This window comes from Chiloscyllium plagiosum, chromosome 6, assembly GCF_004010195.1.
Source record: "Chiloscyllium plagiosum isolate BGI_BamShark_2017 chromosome 6, ASM401019v2, whole genome shotgun sequence".
NCBI lineage: Eukaryota > Metazoa > Chordata > Chondrichthyes > Orectolobiformes > Hemiscylliidae > Chiloscyllium > Chiloscyllium plagiosum.
In genome coordinates, this window is record NC_057715.1 from 17,460,866 (window position 1) to 17,487,993 (window position 27,128).

Here is a 27,128-nt window from a genome sequence, read left to right on the forward strand (position 1 = left end):
TGGCAGGTGGGACTAGATTGGGTTGGGATATCTGGTCGGCATGGACGGGTTGGACCGAAGGGTCTGTTACCATGCTGTACATCTCTATGACTCTATGTTTATTTAACAGTGGTGGTGTAATTCTCTTTTTTTAAAACAGTCAACACTCCTGTTCCAAGCATAGAAAATGTTATGTAAAAATAGCAACAATATGAACTTAACAATCCTCTTCTGGGTTGGCAGAATTAATGTCATCCTCCACTTGCTCCCTTCTTTTCTCTTTTTCACTTTCCCCCTTGCTTTCTGCGTATCTCTCTCTCTTTCTCTTTTGTGTTCTCTTTCTTCTGTCTCATTCCCTCCCTCGCACGTCTTATGCTCGATGTTTTGTTTTGCCCCCGAGAATGAAATAACAGCTGAGCGATTTGGAGCTGTCATTTGCTGGGCATGTTCTCCTGCAGGTTTCCTTCTGTCTGTTACCTTATTAATCAGACAATTGTGTACTTTATGCTGTGGAACAGAGAGCTGTTTTATTTTTAAAAGAAAGCACCTCTCAGGTCCAAATGCTTTCCTGAAAATGTTGAACAAATTAGAAGGAAAATAAAGTTATGCATAGCCAGTTTCAGAATGTAAATTTGGCAGCTGTTGAAATAAGGCAGAATATATTTTAAATTCACTCTCGGCCAGGCAGCTGGTTAACTCTCCACCAGGAGGTAACGCCTACGCCAAGTTGGCATTGATAGAGCTATCTGAGTACTTGAAATGCAAATTTAGATCCCACATTTGGCATCCCTGATTTTGGCCCATAATCAAGTGAAGTTTGGTTTGGATCTCAAAAGAAATACCAAGCACGAGAGTTGGCGGAACAATGGAGCGAGTTAGGATTGTCTGAATCCAAATGTTCTTCCTTTTCACTTGAATTCAGTAAATCAGTTCTTTAAGGGTTTCGAGGGATATGGGCCAAATGAGGCTAAATCAGTTTCGATCTGATTGGCATGGACGTATTGGACCAAATGGTCTGTTTCCATGCTGTGCGACTCTGACACTGACTCTAAAACTTAATCCAACAACCCAAGGCTCTTTGGGAGCACTATCAGGCAACATTTGACCTTGACTCATATGAGAGATTGGGACAGGTGACCGGAAGCATGGTACGACTAGAGGAGGTAGTCTAGAAGGAGTGTCCTAAATGAAGAGAATGGGGAGCTAGGGCCAAAGTTCGGGACTAAAAGCACAACTACCAATGGTAGAAATCAGGGATGCACAAGATATCAGAATTGCAGATGTACAGAGATGATTTAGGCCTACAGGGGTGGAGGAGGTTCGGAGTTCGGGAGGGGGGTTAGCTCTTGGCTCATCCTGTCTTGATCCATTCTTTTCCCTAACCAAGGGCAGTGAGGTTTAGAGGGGCCTCTTCAAATGCTCCTTTGGTTGGAAATCAGCCATTGTTACAAAGACAAAAGCCTGACTCCATCTGACGTGTGTAACTCTGCAGGTCATCCTCTCCATCCTGGAGAGAATTTGAGAAGATCATAACCAACGTTGCACACCCTCTCCAAGATTCAGTAATTTGGCATGTCTGGTTTAATTAAATGGATGTTGAAATTTGGAATGCTTTGGCCGACTTTTACAGTCTGGCATGTAGCCAAGAAGACATGGAATCCCATTGTTTTATGACATACAGATAAGACTTTTGACATTGATTTGATACTTGTCCAAGCCCCCAATTAGTTTCAAAATGAATCCATTCTGAGATTACTGTTGCAATGAAGCAAAGTATTCCAGTCACCTATCTTAAAATTCCAACATGTAGTGTAAGACAGCATGGTGGCTCAGTGGTTTGAACTGCTGCCTCACAGGGCCAGGGATCTGGGTTCAATTCCATCCACTCTCAACAGACTGTGTGGAGTTTGCGTGGGTTTCCTTGCACAGCCCAGAGATGTTCAAGTTAGGTGTATTGGCTGTGCTATAGTGTCCAGGTATGTGCAGGCTAGGTAGATTAGTCATGGGAAATGCAGAGTTATGGAGATGTTGTGTTTTGGGGGGTGGGGGGTGAATTGGGTCTGGGTTGGCTGCCCTTCAGAGGGTTGGTATGGACTCAATGGGCCGAATGGTCTGCTTTCACACTGTAGAGATTCTAGTGTAGGTGTCAATTGCAACTCGTTGGGTAGCACTGTGGTTTCTGAGTTACCAGATTCTGGTTCCAATCTCCCAGAAACTTGAACATAACGTTTAGCCTGACACTCCCAATGAAGAGCTGATAGAGTAAGACATTGTCATATTTGTACCATCTTTTGCATTAGTTATTGAACTGAGGCTTTCAGTGCTTTCTCAGTTGGATGCGTAAGATCAGGTGCACTACCTTGTGGAACAGGAGGGAGTTATCCCTTGGGCCTTGGTCAGCACTTTTCCCTCCATCAAGATTACAAAAACAGATTGGGTCAGTATTTTGTTTCTCGTTTAGGAACTTGCTGAGTGTGAATTGGCTGCTGTGTTTCCTACATTCCTGAAGTCACTATACTTCAGAAAACATTTAATTAGTTGTAAAACACTTTGGACATTCTGAGGTTGTGCAAGGCACTATAAATGCAAATTTTTCTTTCAGTGGTTAGAACATCTTCATAAACATATATTTGGTAGAACATCATGTTTATTAAAGTTGGAGCTAAATTTAGAATCTAATTCCACAAGTTAAATTCATGTGTAGCAAATGCAGTCACTCACACAGTATAAATTTAGTACATTTCCCTTTTTTAACAAGTTTGCATGAAAGTTGAAGTGAGTTATTAGAAAATAAAGTCAGGTATAGGGCAGAGAGAATCATGCTGAAGGCTATGAACCAAAGATCTGCTTTTGTCAGACAGCATACAGTGATAATGATGATTTCTGTGATATGTCGAGAAACCAACTTTTTAATGCATGAAAATATCCAGTTAAACAGATGTTAATTTTATCCCAGCTTGTACAATTCGGGAGTCTTCCAAGTAGTATTCTGCACTTGAACATATTTAGAATTTAGAAACACTTGAAATTGATGATTAATTTCACCTGTCTTTGCTGTCCTAACCTGCATCTTTTTAGTTAAACCTTTAGTATTCCCAGTTGGCGGGCAAAGCGAATCACGAATAACGATTCTTCATGTGGTGCCAGAGAAATCCAATGTCACACCTCACACATGAGCTGCCAACTCCTTTTGGACATGTTCCTGGATGTTTGGTCACATGATTCCTGCCTGCAAATGCCTTGCACACTCATAGGCCACAGGGCAAAGCCAATGATCAGATAAGTGAATTACTCCACAGGGCAAAGCCAATGATACTTGGAAATGAATGTGTTGGGCAGACTGGAGCTCCATTTTGAAGAGTGCAAACTCGGCAGATTAGCCTGTGTCACTCCCAAGATCTACTGATTTTTCCTTCCGGGATGGTCATCCTCACAGGTCACCTCCTTGCCACAGCAGCAGAAACTGAATATTTATTTTAGATTAAATAGAGAGACATATTACTAAAGCTTTCTGCCCAGCATCCATCAGGGTACATGAATGAATGCCAAAATCCAAACAATTTCTTATACTAGAGAAGGAAATAGTGCTAGTTGGCTGGAAAGTTGTTTCTCATTGGCCAAGACTTTACCATGGAGAAGATAATGGAGAATTTTGGGCACTCCAAGGTGTTGGATAATTCAAGAAAGGCGCAAGGCATGAATTTACTCCCTGTTTTTTAGAACTAGTTTATCCATGAATTTATGTTGCTTTTAGCAAGCATAAAATAATCATGTTATGAACTTAGCTGATAATGTCAACTTTGTTGCTGGTGTGGGTACTTGTGCACTCAGAATTGTTTAGCAAATGTTGCCCAATCGTCACAGCCAATAGTAGATGCTTTGTTTTGAGTTTTATGCATGGGTTAGTTAATTATGCTATATGCTCTCTTATATTTTTCTTCATTATACCCTAAGCCTATCAGCAGGTTGGTAAGCCAACTGCAGTTTGTGAGACCATTTCAGGGCATTTATTGTGAGGATGGAAAGTGGCTTCAGGAGGATTTGCACAGATTCAGCGAATGAGCAATATCATGGCAAAGCTTATCCACTTTGGTAGGAGGAACAGATTTGTTAAATTTCATAAGAAGTTGGAAAGTGTAGATATACAAAGCAATCTTAAGTATTCTTGACGATAAGTCACTGAAGGTTAACTGCAGGTGCAACAAGCTATTAGGAAGGCTAATGAAATGTTCGCATCTCGCACATGGATTTAGGAGCAGGAGTAGTGAAGTCTTACATCAAGTGCATTGGAGCTTAGCTAGACTGACCTGGAATGTTATGTGCATGTTTGGTCAGAGTGCTGTTGCCTTAGAGGCAGCTTAACAAGGGCTCACCAGACTTCTGCCCAAGCTGTCCTGTGAAGAGTAATTGGGCAACATGGACGTATTAACTCGTCTCGAAGAGTGGGAGGTGAGCTCATTGAAACTTACAAAATACTTCAGAAAGGGATAGAGGTGGTAGATGCTAGTATGATGTTTTCCCTGGTTGGGAAGCCTAGAACCAGGTAGAGGGAATACAATTTAAAAATAAGGGGTAAGGGTATTTAGAAATGAGAATTTTTTTAACTCGAAGGGTTGTGAACTTACGGAATTCTGTAGCACAGAGGACTATGAGAGCCTAATCTTTGAGTACGTTTATAGCTGAGATTCATAGATTTCTAATTATCAGTGGCTTACAGGGTTAGGGGGACAGGTAGATAAAAAACACTTAGTGTTAGATCAGCCATGTTTGTATTGAATTTGGCGACATGCTCAGCAAGCTGAATGGCCTACTCCTGTTCCGAAGTTCAGAGGACGGTTAAGAGTCATCTTAATACGGGTCTGGAGTCAATGTTGTCCAGAATGGGTATGGAAGACAGAATTCCTTCCCAGGGATGTTAGTGAACCAGTTGGGATCTGATCATTGTTAATGAGACTAGCATTATATGCTAGACTTATTAATGATAAATCAATTCAAATTCCTTCCATTGCCATGGCAGGAGCATTAATGCGTCTCTGGATTCATGGTAAAGAAACAGAACTATGATGCTGTTGTCTCCATCCAATGATAAAAACTGATGAGTTCAAGAGAAGCCAAAATATGTGAATTACACAAATAAGTTTTCTTCCCAGAATTACTTGCAGTCGTGACCAGACCATGCATCTTTAATTGCTAGAGGTTCTCAGATATTAATTTCATAAGTAAATTAGATGAACACTTGAAGAAAATAAACTTGCAGGGTTACGGAAATAGGTGGGGGTGACGGAACTCCCTGCATTACTGTCCAGACAGCCAGCACAGACTCAACGGACGATATGTGCTGAAATGACACTACAATAGTCGTGGAGCTTTGATGACCGTATTTCACATTGTAAGTTGCTGCTGTGAGTGAGTTGGTTAGAATTCATGCTCCCATCCAGAAACAGCCTCACAGGGAGCAAGTAAAATGTAAAAATGATTTTGTTTAGCTATAACCCTAGCACTTGTAAGACTACTAATTGATGGAAAGTCAACAACAAATAACACCGTCATGGGAAATCTGGGTACGATCAGCAGTGAGGAAACTCGCGATATAAATATAATAAATGATCATCTTGTCTGTTTTTGTGATGTTGGTTGAGGTCTAATGAGAACCTTTGACCATGAGAACCTTTTTCCACGTATGGAGTCAGCTATTACGAGGAGGTATAGCTTTAAATCAAGGGGTGGTAGGTATAGGACAGATGTTAGGGGTAGATTCTTTACTCAGTGAGTCGTGAGTTCATGGAATGCCCTGCCAGTAGCAGTGGTGGACTCTCCCTCTTTATGGGCATTTAAGCGGGCATTGGATAGGCATATGGAGGATAGTGGGCTAGTGTAGGTTAGGTGGGCTTGGATCGGCGCAACATCGAGGGCCAAAGGGCCTGTACTGCGCTGTATTTTTCTATTTTCTATGTAAATGTTGTCCCCTGCTTTTCCTGAAAAGGTACTGTGGGATCTGTAAGTTTTTTTTTCTTTTCTGGTTGATAGGTCAACAAGTAGAATTTTGGAATTTACTGAACCTTTCACTCATTTCACAGGAAGCTTAGGAAGAAATGAGATCACTTTCCGGCAGCTGTACATTTGTTTGATCATTGTCTGTAGACATATGCTTTGAGAAGCTGTGGTATAGGACTCCAGTCCAAATCAAATGAATCCTGTTTATATGATCAACCCCAAGGATTGGACGTCCAAAATCAAAAGACCCAAATGAATTAAACAGCAAAATATGTGTCATTCTAAAGCATTTGACAAGCTCCCTCATGGTAGGCTGGTCCAGAAGATTAAGTCACATGATATGCTGGTAAAGTGGATACACGTTGGTTAGAAGGCAAAAGTGAGAACTGCAGCTGCTGGAGATCAGGGTCAAGAATGTGGTGCTGGAAAAGCACAGCAGCTCAGGCAGCAGCTGAGGAATCGACGTTTCAGACGAAAGCCCTTCATCAGGAATAAGGCTGTGAGCTGAAGAGGTGGTGAGATAAATGGGAGGGGGATGGATAGAAGACACAGGGTAGTTGTGGAGGGGTGTTCTATGCTCAAATATTATGGACCAGACTAAACTCCCTTAAAATACATCAAGTAGACAGCCTAGATCCTAGTCTTTTCTTATGTTATAGGCAGGTCTAAGGTGTTGTGTTCACTATGTGATTCGATTGGTTACACTACTTGGGTTTAAGAAAAACACACTTTATAATAATCTACAGTTAAAATACAAACAAAATAAAAAGAATTGGTTTAACTTTAACTCAATTGGAAAACTTAACAGAATAAAAGATTATTTAACTACTAAACTGCAACTATTCAAATATAGTAACATCCCATAAACACACCTTTGGCAATGGCAAAGTCAGTAAAACAGATTGCCTCACATGTGATTCTGGCTGCAGGATGAGGAGCCAAGCTTTTTAGCTGTAATAAAGAGAAAGATGTAGCAGTTTCAACAATCAACTTTAAAACCCCAGCAACTACTGAGAGTTAAACCAAAACCCTGGGTCAGTGGGAGCCTTGGGAATGAAAGCTTTTCACTGTATTTTATTACTGTAACATACACATGAGAGTCAAATCAAAATCAAACCCATTCATGCAGCTTCCATTACTTCAACTTGTAATAAAAAAAGCCCAGGGCCTTTCAAGCTGTTTACTTAATGGCTTGGAGTAGACACCTCACCACCTACGGCTCAAAATCTCTCCTCAAAAATGATCAGCACAAAATACACCCTTAAAGCCACAGTATCATCACACTGTGTTCTGCAACCAAGGGTGCTTTTGCAAATTAGGCCAACATTCACGTCAGCAAGCACTTCTTACAGCATCCCCTTGCAGCTCACTTCCTTTTCGCCCCAAATTCCCTTGAGCTCACGACATACCAGTCACAACATGGCTTTTGTGAACTGCCAGCCGGTTTCCCTCCCAGCCCCACGCTGCCCTGATTTGGAACTGTATTATCCTGTCCTTCTCTTGTCACTGACTCACAATCCTGGAACTCCTTCCTGAACAGCACTGTGGCTGCCCCAACCTCTTTTAGACTGCAGTGATTCACAGAAACAGCACACACACTGTCTTCTTGAAGGATTTGGGAATGGGCAAGAAATACTGACTTCATCAGCCCAGTAAAGAATACAGAAGTGCAGAGTGTCAGAGAAACCTTTGTGATTGGTAGATCATAAACGACTCTACCAGGGTTTAAAGCGCTTTAGCTGATGGTTAAAGGATTCTCAACTCAATTGACTTTTTATATATAGTGATATATATATAAAAGTTATACTTTTTATATATAGTTGAAAATAAGGACAAAAAGATCCTGACAATCTCCATCATTTGCACATTTAATTGGTCCTAGCTGCTTTGAAGTTGCATGATGCTAACTCATTGCAGTTTAGTTATTTAACATCTACACTTTGTAACATATGGACACTTTGAACAGTGAGTTTCCTGGTTGCCATAATTCACTAGTTTCCATAAGGAACATCTGCAACTTGAGTGTGCTTATCTGAACACAGCAGTAGGAGCTAATGTCAGGCTGTCTTACTGTGATGAGTGCAGTATGGAAACATTTTTGCTGATATGATTCTTCAGTCATTGAAAACAATTAATCTTCACATAATGGATCTAACTAAAATCCATGCTGTGCTGATTTTTTTTTCAGATATATAATCATTAATGCAATAAATACTTTCTGATGTCCAGTTTAAATGATTGCTCACTGACCTACTTTAGTGCCTTTTGATCCTCTTCATTGAAAATAATCCACCTTTTATTTCAAGTCCTTTTCATAAAATGTTAAAGCAAGTAGGTCTTGCATTTCCTAAGCTCTGCAATTCCCTCCCTAAGCCTCTTGGCCTCTCTACCTCATTTTCCGACTTAAAACCCACCTCATCAGCTAAACTTTTGGACAGCTGACTGACCTGTTACCTCATTGGGTGGTTTATTTTATCATTGAGACCGATAAGAGCTCCATTGCCTATGTCTTGCCTCACTCTAAATTCTGTTGCCTTATCACACCTCTGCTTACTGATTTAGAATGGCTCCAAGTCAAGCAAAATGTCGATTTTTTAAAAAAAATCATCATCTTTGTTTTCAAATTTCTGTGGCCTCAGCCAGTTCCTGTCTCCTACACCCTCACTATGGTTGGAGATTTATTTGCTTCTCATATTCTGTTCTCTTCTGTGTTCCCACTTGTTGTGACGCCAACATCTGTGGCTAGGCCTTCAGCTGCTTTGCCTCCAAGCTCTTGAATTCCCCATCCTAAGCCTCTCAGCATTTCTGCCTCATGTTCCTCCTTTAACGTGTTCCTTAAAACCTGCATTTCTGACTAGCTTTTGGTCACCTGACCTAATATCGGCTTACGTGGCTCACTTTAATAATTCCTTCGGACATGTCATTATGTTAACGGCACTGTTTAAGTATAAGTTGTTGTTGAACGTCAGAGTTAGTTTGAGTCATGTTTTCATTTAAAGTCAGGTGTGAAGTGTAAAAGTTACGTGCCTCTTGGGAGACCAGTGATGAACAATAACAGAAGGATAATACTCCAGCTTAAAGCTTCACCCAAAAAGCTTGATTATTTTCTTATTGAGAATCTAATATGTGTCTTCCTCCTGTGAATCTGCCCAGGATTATGCCTCTAGGTTAAAAAGCTTGGTGTGAAAAGTATTGGTTACATTTGAGACATGGCTTATTGTTTAAACAAGAGTTTTCAGCTAAGTAGCATTGGACCTTTTGTAAAATCCAAGAACCTGTTTGTACCCATCTTCATTGAAAGTCTAATGTACTGCCGTAGCTCTCAAAGTATCATATCTCCGGATGTGATGCCACAACAGCTGGTGTCTGTAGGGAGAACAATCAGGAACACTGTCTTTTGGGTTAACTGAGCTTGAATGATTTATGTTTTGTCAATGGGACTATGAGCATCTGATAAAAAAAAATGTTAAGGTTCTGCTGAGCACTTACCACAAACCACTGAGGGAAATTACTTCAATGTGTTTCAAATGCAGTGCTCAGGAACCAGCCGTCATCATGCCTCGTGCAATGTCTGTGTGGCAAGCCACGAAGGTCAATTATTCCCTCCTTCATCCAACATTTCTGCCACAGCACGGTATTCACATTGTAAACTTGAACTCATCCAGAACTGCTGCTCATACCCTCACTCGCACCAAGTTCTATTCATTTATTGCCAGTCTGTTCACTGACCTACATTTACTTCTGTTCTGGCTGATCCTCAATCTTAAAACATTCTTCTTTCTGTTTCCAAATTCCTCCCTGGCCTCATGCACCCTTCTTAACTCTCTAACCACCTGAGAGATTACAGCTATTGAGAAAACTTAAACAACTAATAGAGGCTCATACAATTATGAGGGATCTAGGTAAGGTGTGTGACAGGTTATTTTCTTTTTCCCCTAGGGTGGGGATTTCAAGACTAGGGGGCATATTTTTAAGGCAAGAAGAGAAAGTTTTTAAAAAGACATGAGGGGCATTTTTTTTTCCCACGGAGGGTAGTTTGTGTGTGGGATGACCTTCCAGAGGAAGTGGTGGATGCAGGTATAGTTATGTTTAAAAGACATTTGTGTAAGTAAATGAGCAAGAAAGGTTTGGAGGGATATGGTCCAAGTGCAGGCAGGTGAGATTAGTTTCGAATTATGGTCGGCATGGATTGGTTGGACTGAAGGGCCTGTTTCCATGCTGTACTACTCTATAAGTTGAACTTGCTTTAAGAAAAGATACGGCAGTGACTCAGTTGATGTATAAATGGAGTAGGGAGGATACAGATGGAGAAAATGTTTCCACTTGTGACAGGATCAGAACTAGCGGCCATTAGTATATTACAATTGTGTACCAAATAATCCAGCAGAAACATAAGATAAAAGAGCTTTAGGCTGTTTAGAATGTGGAGCTCTCTACCAAAGGTAGTGATTGAGATCAGCATCTTAGAGGCTTTCAAACTGAAACTGGACAAGTACATGAGGGAGAAAGTCAGAGCAAGATCTGCTGAAATGCTGAGCTGAGGTAGATAAAATGGGAGAAGACTTGTAGAGTAGAAACTTTCGAACAGACTAGTATTGTTCCTGTGCAGCAAATTCTACATAAAAATTCAGAACGACACTTGCACCAACAGGTTTGCAATACCCAGAAAGTAAGCAAGTCAGAAGCAGCAGGGCAAATGGGGACTTGGTGCAGCCTGTAACCTATAGAACCTGTGAAAGTGAGACCTTAGCTTGAAAAGATGAAAGGGACCTGGGATGGAGCTTTAGAATGGCTTTGGACGTTATGCAGCTGAATCATCCCCAGGAAAGGCAGTAAAATTTGGGATAGAGTGCACAGCATCCAAACCAGTAGAAGACAGATATTTAGGAATTGGAGAATTGTGAGACACACAGGTCTGCTTTTAGTCAACCCTGCAAATCTCAGGTTGTTGGTGAAACTGCATTTAGCTGTGCGCTGTAAAAGGTGACCCTAATTTCAATGTTTCCCTAACTGCAGGTTCTCTCACCCTCACCCTAATACTGGAAATTCTGTTGCCTTTAATTCTTAGGCAGAATAAATTCCTTTGTTGCATTTGGGTGCTGTAACTGTTACTAATCCACGTTTTCTTACGTGAATACTTCTTGTGCAATATATAACCATCTTGGATTCTTTGTTAAATTGTCTTTTAAAAATAATGCCTATGGGTTGAGGCTGCAACTTCCCGTATAGAGATCAAATTAAACTGTATTCAAAAGCCTTGCATTGACATAATGTCTGGGGAATTCTATGACAGATACTAATTTGTGTCTTGAGATCAGAGATGTTTAGTTTGAAAGAAAGGGAATCCTTGTGTTGGTTTTCATGAATGTACATGTGTGCTTGCAATTTTGTCAGCATTTTCAGTATAACAGAGGAACCTCGATTATCCGAAAGACAAGGGCTGGCGAGTATTTCGTTCGCTTAATCGAATTCCGGATAATCGAATGCTGGATAATATAGTTTAGCCAAGCATTGGGACCTTGTGATCTTGCTGAATAATTTGATATTCAGATAATCAAATGACGGATAGTCAAAGTTCCTCTGTACACTAACTGAGGTAAGAAAGTGTACATATCTTCTGAATTTCTGAAAAAATTGTTTTACTAAAAATGGTAATTCAGTTGCATCGATTACCACTAGATACCATAAATTAAATCCGCCTCCTCCTGTCCTTATGCTTCTTGATAATTATTCTAATATTTTTAGCAACCACGTCAAAGGAAAATTGTGATTTCAATGCTATCCTGTGATTTGAAAGTGTTTTTTTTCCTGTGTTTTCTTAGATTGTGACACTGAAACGTCATGGGAGAACACTCTTCCCCACAGTGCCTGAAAATGCAAGGAAAGAAGCCCACAGCTTGCTGGTCACAGAAGTAAGTCCCTCATGTCATTCAACAGCACCGACTGTAGAATCAATTTTCAAGATTGTTTTTGAACAATTAAATGGCTTAACCTCTAAACTGTTGCAAACACTTTACCTTAGTGTGTGTAGCCTTGGAGGCGAGTGTGTAACAGATTCATCAAGCTGATAGCAGAAGTGGGTTCAGGTAGAAGGGTAAGTTGCATTGACCAGGTTGCACTCTCTAAGAGATTAAGAGGTGATCTAAGTAAGGTGCTTCAGATGATTAAAGGAATTGATGCGGTCGGTAGGGAGAAGCCTAATTTCTCTCTTGACAGAGTCCAGGACGGGAGACGCAAAATAGGCAATTAGTTTCTGAGAAATCATTGTGATGGCAATAACCAAACTGACATGAAACAAATCAATAATCGTAATTCAAGAGTAATTGTAGACAATTGGTAAAATAAAAATGTGTAAAATCATTAAATAATTATACAATTATTAAAATTACAGTCCACAAATAATAATTGGAAAACTCATCTCCTTGGTTTACATAATAAGAATAAAAGGTTTATTGCACTCTACATTATATATTCAAGAAACTTTGGGTTTAGGCTCCCTCCTATTCTATTTATCCTCTATCTTAAAATTCAGGGGCGATGTCAAAGGGTGCTTCTTCAAAAATTGGATGGTGGAAAATTGGAACTCCCTTCCCCAAAAAAAAGCTGTTGAGGCTGCGGGAGGAGCTGGTAAAGGTGGGATGGGTCACTGGAAATTTCCAAACTGAGATTCCTGTAGCCTAAAGATGAGAGGGGGTATAAAACCAAGTTGATGGAGATAAGATGCAGATCAGCTATGAATTCATTGAGTGACGAGGGGGACAGAAAGACCTCCTCCTGTTCCTGTGTCCTTATTTGTTAAGGACCTTAATCTGACTTTTGGATTGAAAATAATTAAAGGATTATCCTTATGCCTGAAGTGGTAACAGAGAAAAATATCATTTGACTTCAGGGATATTGGAGTCCATTGAAAATTCTTGGGGGAAATAGGGTAACACAGAATTTACTCACAAACTTCCTTGCTTGTAAAGTTTATTTCATTGTTGTAAGGTCGCATAAAAAAAGCTATGAAAACAAGTTGACCTATCTTCAATAACATTCTGTATTTATGTAGTGCTATTCATGTTGTAACCTACCTTCACAGAAGCATCATCAGGCAAAATTTGACAGTGAGCCATGGAAAGCGATATTACAACCAGTGACCAAAGTCTAGCTCAAAGGCAATTTTAAGAAACATCTTTAAATGGCAAAGAAAAACAGGGAGATACTAAGGTTTAGGGAGGGAATTTAGGGCCTCAGCACCTGACACACGTTTACAATTGACATGGCAATTAACACTGACAATGCTTCAGAAACCACGCATGTGTTTTGCTGTCAGGGAATGAAAGCAGGCTTAGAAAATCAAAGTCTGTTTTGTTAAATGACAGCACAAAGATACTGAGGGACAGGGCTTTGCGTGATTACCAAAGGAACGTGGGGGATTTTGGTGCAGCGCATTAGATGTGGGGAGTGGGAGTAGACCTTCACCTTCTCAAGCTTGCTTGGCAGTATGACTTAAATGGTTAACAACAGTGGTTCTAATGCATGAGACAGATAACGTTAGAATCTAGGGGCAGCAATTAATTGAGAAGGCGAATGGAATGCTCTCCTTTTATTTAACATCAGATTAAGGATGTCGCATTTTAGTTGTATGGGACATTGGTTAGACCACATCTTGAATGCTCAGTTGGTCTTATTCAAAGAAGAATGTCAATGCTTTAGAGGCAATTCAGAGAAGGTTTACTAGATTGACAATGAAAATGAGGCTTTTGATGAAATGTTGAAAAGACTGGACTTGTTTCCAACTGAGTTTAGAGGAGTGAATGGTGACTTAATTTAAAGTATCTAAGATCCTGAATAGCCTTGCCAAAGTGGACCGTGGAAAAGATGTTTTATCTTGGTGGGGTCAGAAGTAGGAGATTTTTGAGATTTGTTTTCTGAATGTTATGTGTATTTGGAACTCTACCTCAAGAGCTGGGGTGATTGAATATTTTAAGGCAAAGTGGATTGTTGGGGATAGATGGGAATGTGGAATTCAGAACAAAATGACCAACCATGACCATAGTGAGTGGCAGAGCAAGTTTAAGGGGGTGAATGGTCTATTTCTGCTCCTAATTCATACATTCACAAAGACTTTTATGGTAGCTGTTGAAGCATTGCTTCCTGATTGTGAAGATGTTGAGATTTATTGAAAATTGCAGTTGTTTGTGGCAATCTTTTCTGGCAGTTGGAGGTTATTCCAACTGTGTTGCACCACGCACAGTTCTGATCTCTGAAAATCTTAATTAAAAAGAACCCACTGAAGTGACGCATCCTGGAGCAGTATAAGTGTAGTGACTGTTGGAGATAAACCATCATGTGGTTTTGTTAATAGGCATGGAGCCAGGACACCTGTCAGTGTACCACAAAAATTATTATGATTTGTTTTTTGTTCTTGTTCATGCTGCACAATTCCAGAATTTAAACTAAAGGCATAAACCTAGGAACACCATTGCTGTGATTAGTTAAACCCTCATTATTTGGGCTTATCCATATTCCATCTGAAGTACAGAAATACCAGAAATGATCAGGTATCAAACGAAGGTTTCACAAGGTAATTTGAGGGCTGTGATCCAACAGTGGTGCTTTGAAATTTGGGTCACTGACTCCTGTCTGAATCATTATTATGACTTGTTTCCTCATCTAATTCCTGACCTAAGCATCTCCAAAAGCTCAGCTGCTGAAAACTTTGAAGCTTTTCCTCCCATTTCCCAGCGGGTGAAAGCTTGAACAACTTCTAGCCTGATTCTGCTGCTGTGTAGACCAGATGCTCTGTGTCCTTTCAGTATTGGAGTGATCTATTTCTTTCTTTTCCAGAGATGGTAAAACAAAACAGTGTTTTGGGGCAGCACGGTGGCTCAGTGGTTAGCGCTGCTGCCTCACAGCAGTAGGAACCCAGTTTCGATTCCAGCCTTGAGTGACTGTTTCTGTGGAGTTTGTACATTCTCCATGTCCGCATGGGTTTCCTCTGGATGCTCCGGTTTCTTCCGACATACCGAAGATATGCAGGCTGGCTAGGTTAGCCATGCTAAATGCAGGGTTACCGAGATAGGGCAGGGCTCTGGATTTGGGTGGGATGCTCTTCAGAGGGTCAATGCAGACTCAATGGGCTGAATGGTCTCGTTCCGCATTGTAGGGATTCCATTAAAACAGCTTTCTTTCACCTTTCAATGAGTTCAACAAAATTGTTAATCATCATCATTTTTGGAGGAGATGGTCAGATAATAGTGATATTACTGGACTAGTAATCCTGAAGCCAGACTATTGCACTGAATACAGCTGTTCAAGAACTGTTGTAGCAGCCGATAGAACTTAAATTCTGTTAATGAAATCATGAATTGAAAGCTTGTTGCAGTAATGGTGACCGTTAAACGTTGTTGTAAAATCCATCTACTCGTTCTGAAGGAAGGGTTTGTATTACATGTGACTCCAGACCCACAGCAATGTGATTGACTTTCAACTGCCCTCTAAAATGGCACGGTAAGCCACTCAGTTCAACATCAGTTAGGAATGGGCAATGAATGTGGGCCCTGCCATTAACTTACCCTTGCCATGGATGAGTGAAGAAAAATATCATCAACATTAAAACCAGCTGCCCAGTTTCTCTATAAGACCGATCTGTACTGCCTGGCAATTTTACTGTAAGATTGAAAAGCACTCATGGTTGACTCTCTAAGTGGTCATGTCCAACTGCAGTGACAATTTGACCTTTGAACCCAAACCACTCTGAAAGGAGTATTCAATTCACCATGGAGATTTTTGAATAGAAACAGGTGGAGTTTATAAACAGTTGACATGGAATGTTGAGATTGCTGTCATTTAAGGTTAATCCCAGACAGTTATATTGACCTCATTAGACTGGAAAAGGGTTTTCTAAAATTATACATTACTATAGAAGACTAGAATTTATTGCATTGTTTGTTAAATAGTTGAAAAATGTATCCTGCATGTCATGAATGATGTGGAATAGCCCCGGGAGAATACTGTATATAATTGTCACTGCAATCCACTAATTCTGGATTCTTTCGTGTTGCCAATTTTAAACAATCCATCATTGGCAGCTGCACCTGCAGCTGCCTGGACCCAAAGCAGTAAAATTCCCTTCCTGGTCCTCTCTGTCACTTCCTTTTAAATCATTCCTTTAAACTTACCTCTTGAATCAAGATTTGCATCATCTGTCCTCTTAGCTCCTTACATCAATCCAGATCAAATTTTATTTGATGATTGTTTATGGTCAGGGATCAGGCATGTTTCATTCTGGTAAAGATGCTGTTTAAATGCAGTTTGTTATTGGAAGCCATCACATTCTAACAGTGATGTACTACTTTCACTAAATCTTGAAGGTATGATCAGAAATGTATGTGTTTTTGTTAGTTTTTTTTCTTCTCTATTATACTCTCTGCCCACATTTATTCTTTATTTGGAGGTTTTACCAAGATACATATTCTGTCCGGTGTCTGCTTTACTAAGGTTTCTGTGATGCATGAACCCTGTAGCATTACTCAGTTATTGGCTGTGACAGCAAAAATTAATTTCCATTTATCCATGCAAAGTGGCCTCTGCTGACTGAGCCAACATTAATTGCCCACCCCATCATTGCCCTGAAGAAGCTCATGGTGAGCTACCTTCTTGAACCCCTGCAATATATTTGATATGAGTAGGCTCCACAATGTCAAAACGGTCAGAGTTCCAGCACTCCAAAAGCACTAAACATATTTCCAAGTTAGAATGGTGAGTGGCTCAGAGGGAAACTTGCATGGGGTAGTATTCCCATGGATCTGCTTCCCTTGTCCTTCTAGACAGGAGCAGTCGAGGGTTTGTGCTGTCTATCAAGCTTTGGTCAGTTTCTGCAGTGCATCTTGTAGATGGTACACAGTGCTGCTACTGAGCGTCGATGGTGGAAGGTGTGGATGCGGTGCGAATCAAGTGGGCTGCTTTGCTCTGGATGGTGTCAACTTTTAAGTATTGTGTAGTGTCACCCATCTAGACATGTGGGGAGTATTTGATCACACTCCTGACTTGTGCCTTGTAGATGGTGGACAGGCTTTGGATAGTCAGGAGTTGAACAATGTTGATGATCCCAACTATCACGCTGATGATGGAAAGTAGACACATGAGATGATAACTTGCCAAAATTGATTTATCCAAATTTTGTTTACAGGACATACCTAGGCACTTTTTCACATTGCTGGGTAGATGCCAGTGTCCTAACTTGTACATGTACTGAAAGTCTTTACAACATCCCAATTCATCAAAGTGCAATTGAAGTAAAATTAGGATATGGGGACAAGCAACCAAAAAAATTATTCACAAGTTTTAGGCAGCATCTTAAAGAGAAGGGCAGTGAGCATTTTGGGAGGGAATTCCAGATTGGGGTGGAGGCAGCTGAAGACATGGTCACCAAGGGAGGAATGATGAAAATTGCAAATGCACAAGCACCCTGGAGGAGATTAGAGATAGTGAGGGATAAGGCAATGATTCAAAAACAAAGATGAAAGAGACTTTGTCTAAATGGAAGCCAATGTTAGTCATTGAGTGGAGAAATAGTGAATGAACAGGACTCAATGCAAATTAAGACAGGAGCAGCAGAGTTTGGGATGAGCTCAAGTTTAAGTGAGAGTATAAGGTGAATTGTGCATTGGATCTAGGCTGAATCTCCCGAACAGTTTGTAATGTTGACAATGATGTAATGACTTCACCTAAATAGTCATTTGTGTTGTTTTATAGTGCACAATTTACAAGTCATATCTCAATATAAAAAAGATTGGAACCATTCAGTGATACTGCTTGGTGTGGAAGTCTCACTATTCTCCTCCCCCATCACTGCAACAGGCTGAGGGAGGTTAGATTGATAGGAACAAATGACTACAGATGCTGGAATCTGTACTGCAAACAACAAATGCTGGAGATCACAGCAGGTCAGGCAGCATCCATGAAGAAAGAACAAGCTAATGTTTCAAATCTAGGTGACTGTTCAGTGCTAAAGTGTGGAGGGGACAACATTTATGCTATAGTTTTAGGGGGTGGAGGGTTGGGTTGCTGGGGGTAGTAGGTGTAGGGTGAAGAAAAAATGTTGATATTTCAGATTTGAGACTAGATTGATTGTGTTTCTACTCACTCTGTGACTATAAACAATTAACGCAGCTCAGAGCAAGAACTGAGTCACCCTCTGAGGACATGTTGGGCTTGTAAGAGTGGCTAACTGGTTCTCTTATTTTTCTTAACAATTGTCGATACCAGTTGAAGCCAAATTTTGTGGATTCCTGTTTTAAATTACTTCCTACCTTATCTGTAACAAAATTTAGTTCATATGTCAGGATCATTTTTCAATATTCAGAAATTAATCATGAATATAATGTGAAGCACAGGCAAGAACACAAATCAATGTATTGTGATAGGTTTCAAACTCTTAGAGGAGAAAAAGTGATAGAGGTTTGAAACTTTCTTTTACAGATGGTGTTTGATGCCAGGTTAGATATAAATTTTAAATGGGAAATGGATCAAAGGACTTGGGTCCTTTTATCGCTGAGTAGGGGACAGACTAAGAAGGCTGAGTGGCCTTCTCTTGTTTATTTTGATCCACCATGATCTAGCTGACGCAATCTCCTGTCAAGTGATTCCTTTTTTTCTTTTTCTGTCTTTGGAAACAGTAATTTACAACGCAGTAGAGTGTAATAGATGATGCCAGACACCTTCAGTACAAAACTGAATATAGAGTCTCACAGCACAGAAACAAGCCCTTCGGCCCAACTCCATGTAAACCTTTCCTATTCATGTACCTGTCCAAATGTGTTCTAAATGTTCTAACTATATCTGCAACTACCACTTCCTCTGGTAATTCATTCCACAAATGAACCAACCTCTGTGTAAAAAAAAAAATCACCCCTCAGGTCCCTTTTAAATCTTTTTCCTCTCACCTTAAGATTGTGCCTTCTTGATTTGAACTTCACTGCCCAAGGGAAAAAGACCTTTGCTGTTTATCTTATCTAGGACTCTTATGACTTTATAAACCTTCATAAGGTCAACCCTCTACCTCGTACGCTCCTATGATATGAGACCCAGCTTCTCCTTGTAACCTAAACCCCCCCCCCCCCGTCTTGGTAATTGTACATCTTTTCTGCACACTCTACAATTTAATAATATCCTTCCTAAAGCATGGCACTACTTTAAAACTTTTGAGAAAAGTTAATTGAGCAGAAGCTCTAAAATGATAAGTTGATGTGTCAGATTGGCAGTGGTGGCTGGAATCTCTACTTTGGTTTGGCGAGGTTGTGAAATGGGATAGGTTTTTTTTAACAAGTGGGTTTGTGGAATTTGACAACAGGTGCAGAGCATGTAAATCCCAATTGGGTCAAAAGACAGCAAAGCATTAATAAATTAAGAAATTTAGGAGAAGCTTCTTTATCCAGAGAATGGCGCCAATGCGGAGCTGCCCGGTATTCGAGGTGAAGTGTATTAGCACATGTTCAGGAGAATTTGAGAGAACTCATTAAGGAGAAAGGAAGAGAAAGTCATGTTGACTTGTGTCAGCCGTAGCTGAGTGGTAACATTCTGACCTCCTCAATCATGAGGTTGAAGCTTGAAGCCCCAGGACTTGAGCAGAGAAACCAAGCCTGGCATGCCCAGTTTAGCTTGAAGTGCAGCTACATTGTCTTTATACATATGACAGATCTCGCTGATTTATTATAGAGAAGAACAGTGAAATTAGCGTCAGTGCTGTGGCCAATATTTATTCACCCTGTAAGATCACAGCAACAAATTATCTGGTCAGTATCAATTTGCTGTTTTGTGGGCACTTGCTTTGTGCAAATTGGCGATAGCATTTCCTACATTACAGCAGTGACTTACACTTAATTGATTGTGAGTTGCTTTGGAATGTTGGGGAGTGATGAAAGACGCTATATAAATGAAAGTCTTTCACAAGGTAAAGTAGGAGGAGGCTCATGTGGAGCCTACACAGAACGCCTTGACCGAATGTCTTGTTTCTGGGCTGTAACGTTTTGTCTAAAAGGAAGTTGCAATCTTGACCTACAAGAACATGATCTTTCTTGAGTTGATCTGAAATAATGTCTTGGTATGTTTATTCCTGTAATTAACGTGCAGGGTTCAGAGTAAATAGCTTCCTTCTTGCATAGTTTATGAATTGCTTGCTGTTTCTGTGAAGAAGGTCTTTGTTAGATTATCCAATATCATGTCTTATCTTGGACAGTTAGTGGTCTGTTTCTGGTTTAGATATTTGCTTGGTTTCTAACAATTAGGAAAGCAGTGTCTTATCTGAAGGTTAGGTTTCACTAACTGGATGTAAAGTAAATTTATCTTTTGTGAGCGGACTCAAATCTCTGTTTCCTAAAGGTTTAGTGCTCACCTGGCTCCGTGCACAGTGTTGGTTTGTGTAGAGGTCTGCAGCACCAAAAAAGGCCTTTTGGCCCCTTGCATCTGCACTGGTCTAGAACAGCCGCCTATTCTAATACCATTCAACCAACATTCCATTTCAATAAAGGTATTACGGCGACACAGAAGCTGCCATTCCCACTTCTATCATAACAAAGTTCTCATTTCTTCACCTTTCAGGAATAGAAACATGTTTGTTTCTCAGTCCAGCAAGAAGCTTTTTATATTGTGAGCCTCTTTCCAAATTAGCTTCAATTTTCTGCAGAGTCCTTGCATTCCTCTTCATCCTCTCTATGAAGTATTACAAAAAAAGTGAGAAAACACAATGCCATTTTCTCAAATAATCAATATAATGAAATAATCACCTTTTCAAAACAGTGGAGAAAGAAAGATTTAGCCAAATCTAGTCAGGTTATAAAGCTGCTCAATTTTATTTTGCAAAAAGTGTTGTAGTGTTGATTATTCATTGAATTTATTTGCACAGTTTAAAAATTTTCCACTGCATGACAGAAAATAAAAGTGTTTTTAGAATCATGGAGCTGTACAGGATGGAAACAGATCCTTTTTTCCAACTCATCCATGTTGACCAGGTATCCTAAACTGATCTAGTCCCATTTGCCAGCATTTGGCTCATATCCCTCGAAACCCCTTGTTATATATGTGCCCATCCAGATGCCTTTCAAATGTTGTAATTGTACCTGCCTCTCTGGCAACTCATTCCATATATGCACCATCCTCTGTGTGAAAACGTTGCCCCTTGGCTCCCTTTTAAATCTTGCCCCTCTCACCTTAAACCTATGCCCTGTAGCTTTGGACTCCCCTATCCTGAGGAAAAGACCTTGGCTACTCACCCTATCCACTCCCCCCATGATTATCTAAACCTCAATAAGGTCACCCCTCAGCCTCCAAAGCTCCAAGGAAACTATCCCCAATCTATTCAGTCTCAAACCTTCCAGTTCCAGCAACATGGTTTGCTTTCTTCCTCCCCATCGTGAAGCAGCAAAGAGGACCACAAAGAGTAATGTTTGCACCATCACACTATAAGGCAGGGTAACATCCTATCTACAAAAGAAAATAAAAAGTGAACGAGCCAATTCTTTTTCCTGTACAATGAACATAGTCAGTCAGCCACAATACAGGTGATTTATTCATTGCCCTTTCCCTTCGTCACTAACAAAGGAACTTAACACCTAAGGGGCAACTTTTTCAACAGCGGGTGGTACGTGTATGGAATGAGCTGGAAGAGGATGTGGTGGAGGCTGGTACAATTGCAGCATTTAAAAGGCATCTGGATGGGTGTATGATTAGGAAGGTTTCAGAGGGACATGGGCCAAGTGCTGACAAATAGAACTGATTAGGTTAGGATATCTGGTCGGCATGGATGATTGGACTGAAGGGTCTGTTTCCGTGCTGTGCATCTCTATGACTCTGCTGACTACTGCAGAGGTAATGATAAAGTATATCACTAGGCATTGAAAAAGCTAGATGCATTGAAAAAAATGAGAGAGAGAGAAGCCTGTGTTGTTTTCTTTAGAACAGATACGTTTCAGGGGAAATTTGATAGAAATGTTCAAAATTATGAAAGGTTTTGATGGAATAAATGAGAAATTCTTTTCACTGGCAGAATGGTTGGGATGGTTAGTAACCAGAGGACACAGATTTGAATGAAACAGAGGGGAGATGAATAATGTTATTACCCAGTGGATCCTTGTGATGCAGAATCCAATTCACTCTTCACTTTCAAAAGAAGACTGGATAAATACCAGAAAAGGCGAAGTTTAAGACCATAAGACATAGGAGCGGAAGTAAGGCCATTCAATCATGGCTGATGGGCATTTCAACTCCACTTACCCGCATTCTCCCCGTTGCCCTTAATTCCTTGTGACATCAAGTTTGTAAAGTGACAGAATAGAATGGAACTGGGAACAGCCGGAGAGAGAGGCAATGACCTTGTGCTCTATGATACTGAATATGGGTTGACTTGTGAAGAATGCACAATCATTATTTCTTTGCACAAGTGGTACTTATAATATTGAAATAATGTAATGTACTTTCGCATAGACTGGTTAGGTAATTTAGTCAAACAGGAAAAAACAAAGAATCCAAGGTTTGGCGTTATATCGCCATTCCTTCACTGTCACTGGGTGAAGATCCAGAAATTTGTATCTGAACTCTGTAGATGTACCTACTCAATAGACCACTTTCTCCCGAGCATTAGGGATGGCCGAGCCACTGATGCTCACGTCCATTTTGTGACGAAGGGGATAAGGGCATGGGGGACACAGGAATTTCTGAAAGTAAATACAAGCCCATGAGCTTTAGTATGGAAACACTGACAAACCAAAAAAAAATTATTTCCTGAAACATGTCTGTATGGTACTGAACATTATTTGTGTCAACAACTTGTCTCTTTTGTGGAATATGTGGAGTGGAGACAAAGAAGCAAGAAAAATCAAAGGTGAAATCTTGGGGGGAAGTTCTGCACAAAACGGAAGGATTACAGAAGGCGGCCTTTTGTGTCATCAAGTCAATGCTGGCTCTTTCAAAGGTCAATCGAGTTAGTCCCACTCCTGTTACCGATCAACTGCAATTCTTTCACCTTCAAGTAACTATCCAATTTTGAACCCTTTTATCAAATGTATTCAACACCCTGCCAGACAGAGCAGTCCAACATTTGTGCCAGAAGGATTCTACTTATGTTGCCTCTGCATCCTTTTGCCAGTTAGGATGAGAAGGAAAAACCACGTGGTTTCACCCACGGTCTCCTTGGATAATCAATAATTTTAGTAGAAATTGGATAGGCGCTTGAAAGAATTAAACTTGCTGGGTGACAGTCAAGGGAATATGGCTGACCGGAGCATTCTGAGGAATGTCAGAATGTACTCAGTGGACTGAATAGTGTCCTGCTGTCTCAATGGGTAGAGAAAGGAGAGATAGAATGTCAGTTTCTGAAAACAGGATCTTGGGCGTTTCATATCGCAAGTGGTTCTGTTAATGTGCCAGAAGTGATTCATGATACTTGCACTTAATATTATGGATTATCACAAATGGCAAACACTCTTTACTGATTCTGTCATGTAGAAAACTTTGTGCAAATGCTATAGCCCCTAATAAATGAGGCAACTGTACCCTATTTTTAAAGAACTGTTCAGATTGCTGGACCTGAGTAAAAAAACATCAATCTACAGTCACAATTCCAATACAAAGTATAACATCCAGGCATTTTACCAAAATGGGACATAGAATCCCGACAAGTCGGCCCAACAAGTCCACACTGACCCTCAAAAGAGTAACCCACCCAGACCCATTCCCCTACATTTACCCTGGCTAATGCACCTCACCTACACATCCCTAAACACTATGGGCAATTTAGCATGGCCAATTCACCTAACCTCCACATCTTTAGATTGTGGGAGGAAACACAGGAAGAACATGCACACAGACAGTCACCCAAGGCTGGAATCAAACCCTGGTCCCTGGCACTGTGAGGAAGCAGTGCTAACCACTGAGCTACCATGTTGCCCATGTTTTCTGGGTCTCTGTACATACTTCTGTATGAGTTATCATTAAGTATGAGCATGTTAACTTGAATCATGATAGGTGAAATAGGATGAACAATATTAGGCATTCATTCTAATGGTTCGTCATTATTTGTGGAATCTTCTTTACCAATAAGAATTTCCTCCATCAGTCCATCCTCTGTGCACAAAAAGTGATATTGGAAATCAGCCTGCCTTTAGGAGTTTCCAGTTTTTATTGTACAAACTGGTTCTGTTGCTAGAAATAATGTAAGTTGTGAGCTTTGTTATTTTGTGTGATTCTACAAATACATTAAGAGCAAGAGAGCAACTAGAGAGGGAACTGAGCCCCTTAAAGATCAAAGAGGTCATCTTTGTTTTGACCTGAGGAGATGGGAGAGATGTTAAATGAACATTTCACGTTAGCTGTAACTGTGGACCAAGAAATGGAGGCGAGAATATTCAGGGAAATAAACACTAATGTTTTGAAATTAGTCCACATTACAGAAAAGGTAGTGCTGGAGGTCTTAGAAAATGTAACAGTAGATAAATTAATCCCAGGACATCGTGGGAAGTTAGGGAAGAAATTGCAGGGCTGCTTACAGAAATAATTGTGTCATCTCTAACTACGGGTCAGGTGCTGGAGGACTGGAGAGTGGCTAATGTTGTGCCTTTGTTTAAGAAGGGACGTAAGGAGAAACTTGGAACTTTAGACCTGTGAGACTGATGTTGGCAGTGGTTGGAGGTAATTCTGAAAGATAGGATTTATAGGCATTTAGAGAGGCAAGGAATGATTAGAGATAGTCAGCAAGGTTTTGTGCGAGGGACCTCGTGCCTCACAAATTTAATTATTTTTTTTGTTAAAGTAACCAAGAAGATTGATGAGGACAGGATGGTAGAAGTTGTTTACGTGGATTTTAGTAAAGCCTTTGATAGGGTTCCGCATTGTAGACTAATTAGTAAAGTTAGGTCACATGGGATTCGGGGTGAGCTTGCCGATTGGATGCAAAATTGGCTTAAGGGCTGAAGTGGGGTGGTGGTGGAGGAGTGTTGTTTTTCAGTTTGGAGGCCTGTTACCAGCAGTATACCACGCAAGGGATTGGTGCTGGGTCCACTTGTGTTTGTCATATATACAAATGATTTAGATGAGAGTATTGAATGCATGGTTAATAAGTTTGTGGACGATGCCAAAATTGGTGGTGTCGTGGTTATTGAAGAAGGATATCTAAGATTACAAAAAGATCTTGATCAATTTAGTCAATGGGCTGAGGAGTGGCAGATGGAGTTTAATTTGGATAAATGTGAGAAATTGCATTTTTGTAAAACAAACAATGATGGGACTTAGACCCTTTGTAGTGATGTCGAACAGAGAGACCCAGAAATTCATGTGCATAATTCTTTGAAGTTTTGTGTTACATATAGACAGGGTGGTTAAGAAGGCATTTAGCACGCTTGCCTTCAATGCTCAGTCCTTTGAGTATAGGAGTTGGGACGTCATGTTGAAGTTGTACAGGATGTTGGTGAAGCCTCTTCTGACGTACTGTGTCCAGTTCTGTTACAAGAAAGATATTGTTAAACTAGAGAGAATTCACAAAAGATTTAGCAGGGCATTGCTGAGAATGGGAAGCCTGAGTTATAAGGATAGGCTGGGACTTCTTTTTTACTGGCGCGCAGGGGTGACCTTATAGAGGTTTATAAAATCATGAGTGGTATAGATAAGGTGAACGGCAGGTGTCTTTTCCTGAGGGTGGGGCATTTCAAGACTCATGGGCATTTTTTTAAGGTGAGAGGAGAAAGATTTAAAAAAGACATGGGCACAATGTTTTATACAGAGAGTGGTCCACGTGTGGAATGAACTTCCAGAGTAAGTGGTGGATGCAGGTACAGTTACAACATTTAAAAGACATTTAGATAAGTACATAAATAAGAAATATTTGGAGGGATATGGGCCAAGTGCAGGCAGGTAGGATTCGTTTAGTTTGGGATAATGCTGAGCATAGACTGGTTGGACTGGACAGTCTGTTTCTGTGGTGAATGGCTCTGTGACTGCACATGAGAAATATGATCTGTAAGTCAGATTACAACTCTTGGTATTCTTAAATCTCAGTTGTGTATGTCAAGGTTTGGCCCAAGCATGTATTTAAAGTGAGGCTTTGTTACAGTTTTCCACTAGGGTTATCTAACTTGTTCTATTGAAAAGCGTAGGTAGTTGTACGAGGGAGAATGTAATAGAAGATTATGCTGTTATGGCGAGATGGAGTGAGGGTGGGAGGAGGCTTGTGTAAAGCATAAGACCAGCATAGACCAATGGAATTGAATGGTCTGTTTCTGAGCTGTAAAATTGTGTGCAATCTGCAATATTCAATATTACCTTGTTGTTCTTTTCAGTGCATCAAGACCTACAACTCTGATTGGCATCTCGTTCAATACAAGTATGAAGACTACTCAGGAGATTTCAGGCAGCTGCCAAAGTGAGTGAATTTGTTTCTCACCACCACTCAGTCTGTTTATTCAAATAAAACCTGATACGTTTAGAAAGCAGATTTTCACCTTCACAGATGTATTTAAATGCCATCAGGCACTAGAAGTGTAATATTTTACATGCTATCTAATTTCAGAAGTTAGTTGTTTTTCAACCAACCAAAGAACTTCAATAACAATTCTTTTGAATTAGTGTCAGTGGAACTAATGTTTTGCTGTTTTTTAAATTCATTCTTGTGATGTGGGTGTTGCTGGCTAGGCCAGTGTTTTTCTGGAGAAGGTAGTGGTGGATTTTGTGAACCACGGCAATCCTTGGGGTGTGGAACACTGTCAGTACTGTTGGAAAGGAGACTCCAGGATTTTGACTCCGTGGCGGTGAAGGAATGGTGCTATACTTCTAAGTCATGATGGTGTGTGACTTGCATGGGAATTGTAGATAGTGCTGTTTACACTCGTCTGCTGCCCATGTCCTTCAAGGTAGTAGATTAGATTAGGTTCCCTACAGTGTGGAAACAGGCCCTTTGGCCCAACATGTCCACACTGACCCTCCGAACAGTAACCCATCCCTTCTAACAACTATGGACAATTTAGAATGGCCAATTTACCTAACCTGCACATCTTTGGAATGTAGGAGGAAACCCACACAGACATAGGGAGAATGTGCAAACTCCACACATTCACCCAAGGCTAGAATCGAACCTGGCAGCCTGGCGCTGTGAGGCAGCAGTGCTAACTACTGAGCCACTCTGC

General features: G+C 40.5%; 1 protein-coding gene across 14 annotated transcripts in view; it reads left to right on the forward strand.

Annotated features, from left to right (window-relative positions):
- dock9b (dedicator of cytokinesis 9b) overlaps positions 1 to 27,128 on the forward strand; it is a 332,554-nt gene that overhangs the window by 140,717 nt on the left and 164,709 nt on the right. For all 14 annotated transcript variants that reach the window (XM_043691311.1, XM_043691316.1, XM_043691321.1 and 11 more), the window contains exons 3-4: positions 11,796 to 11,885; positions 26,286 to 26,368. In XM_043691311.1, the coding sequence (XP_043547246.1) occupies positions 11,796 to 11,885; positions 26,286 to 26,368 (173 nt within the window). The remainder of the gene's footprint in view (positions 1 to 11,795; positions 11,886 to 26,285; positions 26,369 to 27,128) is intronic.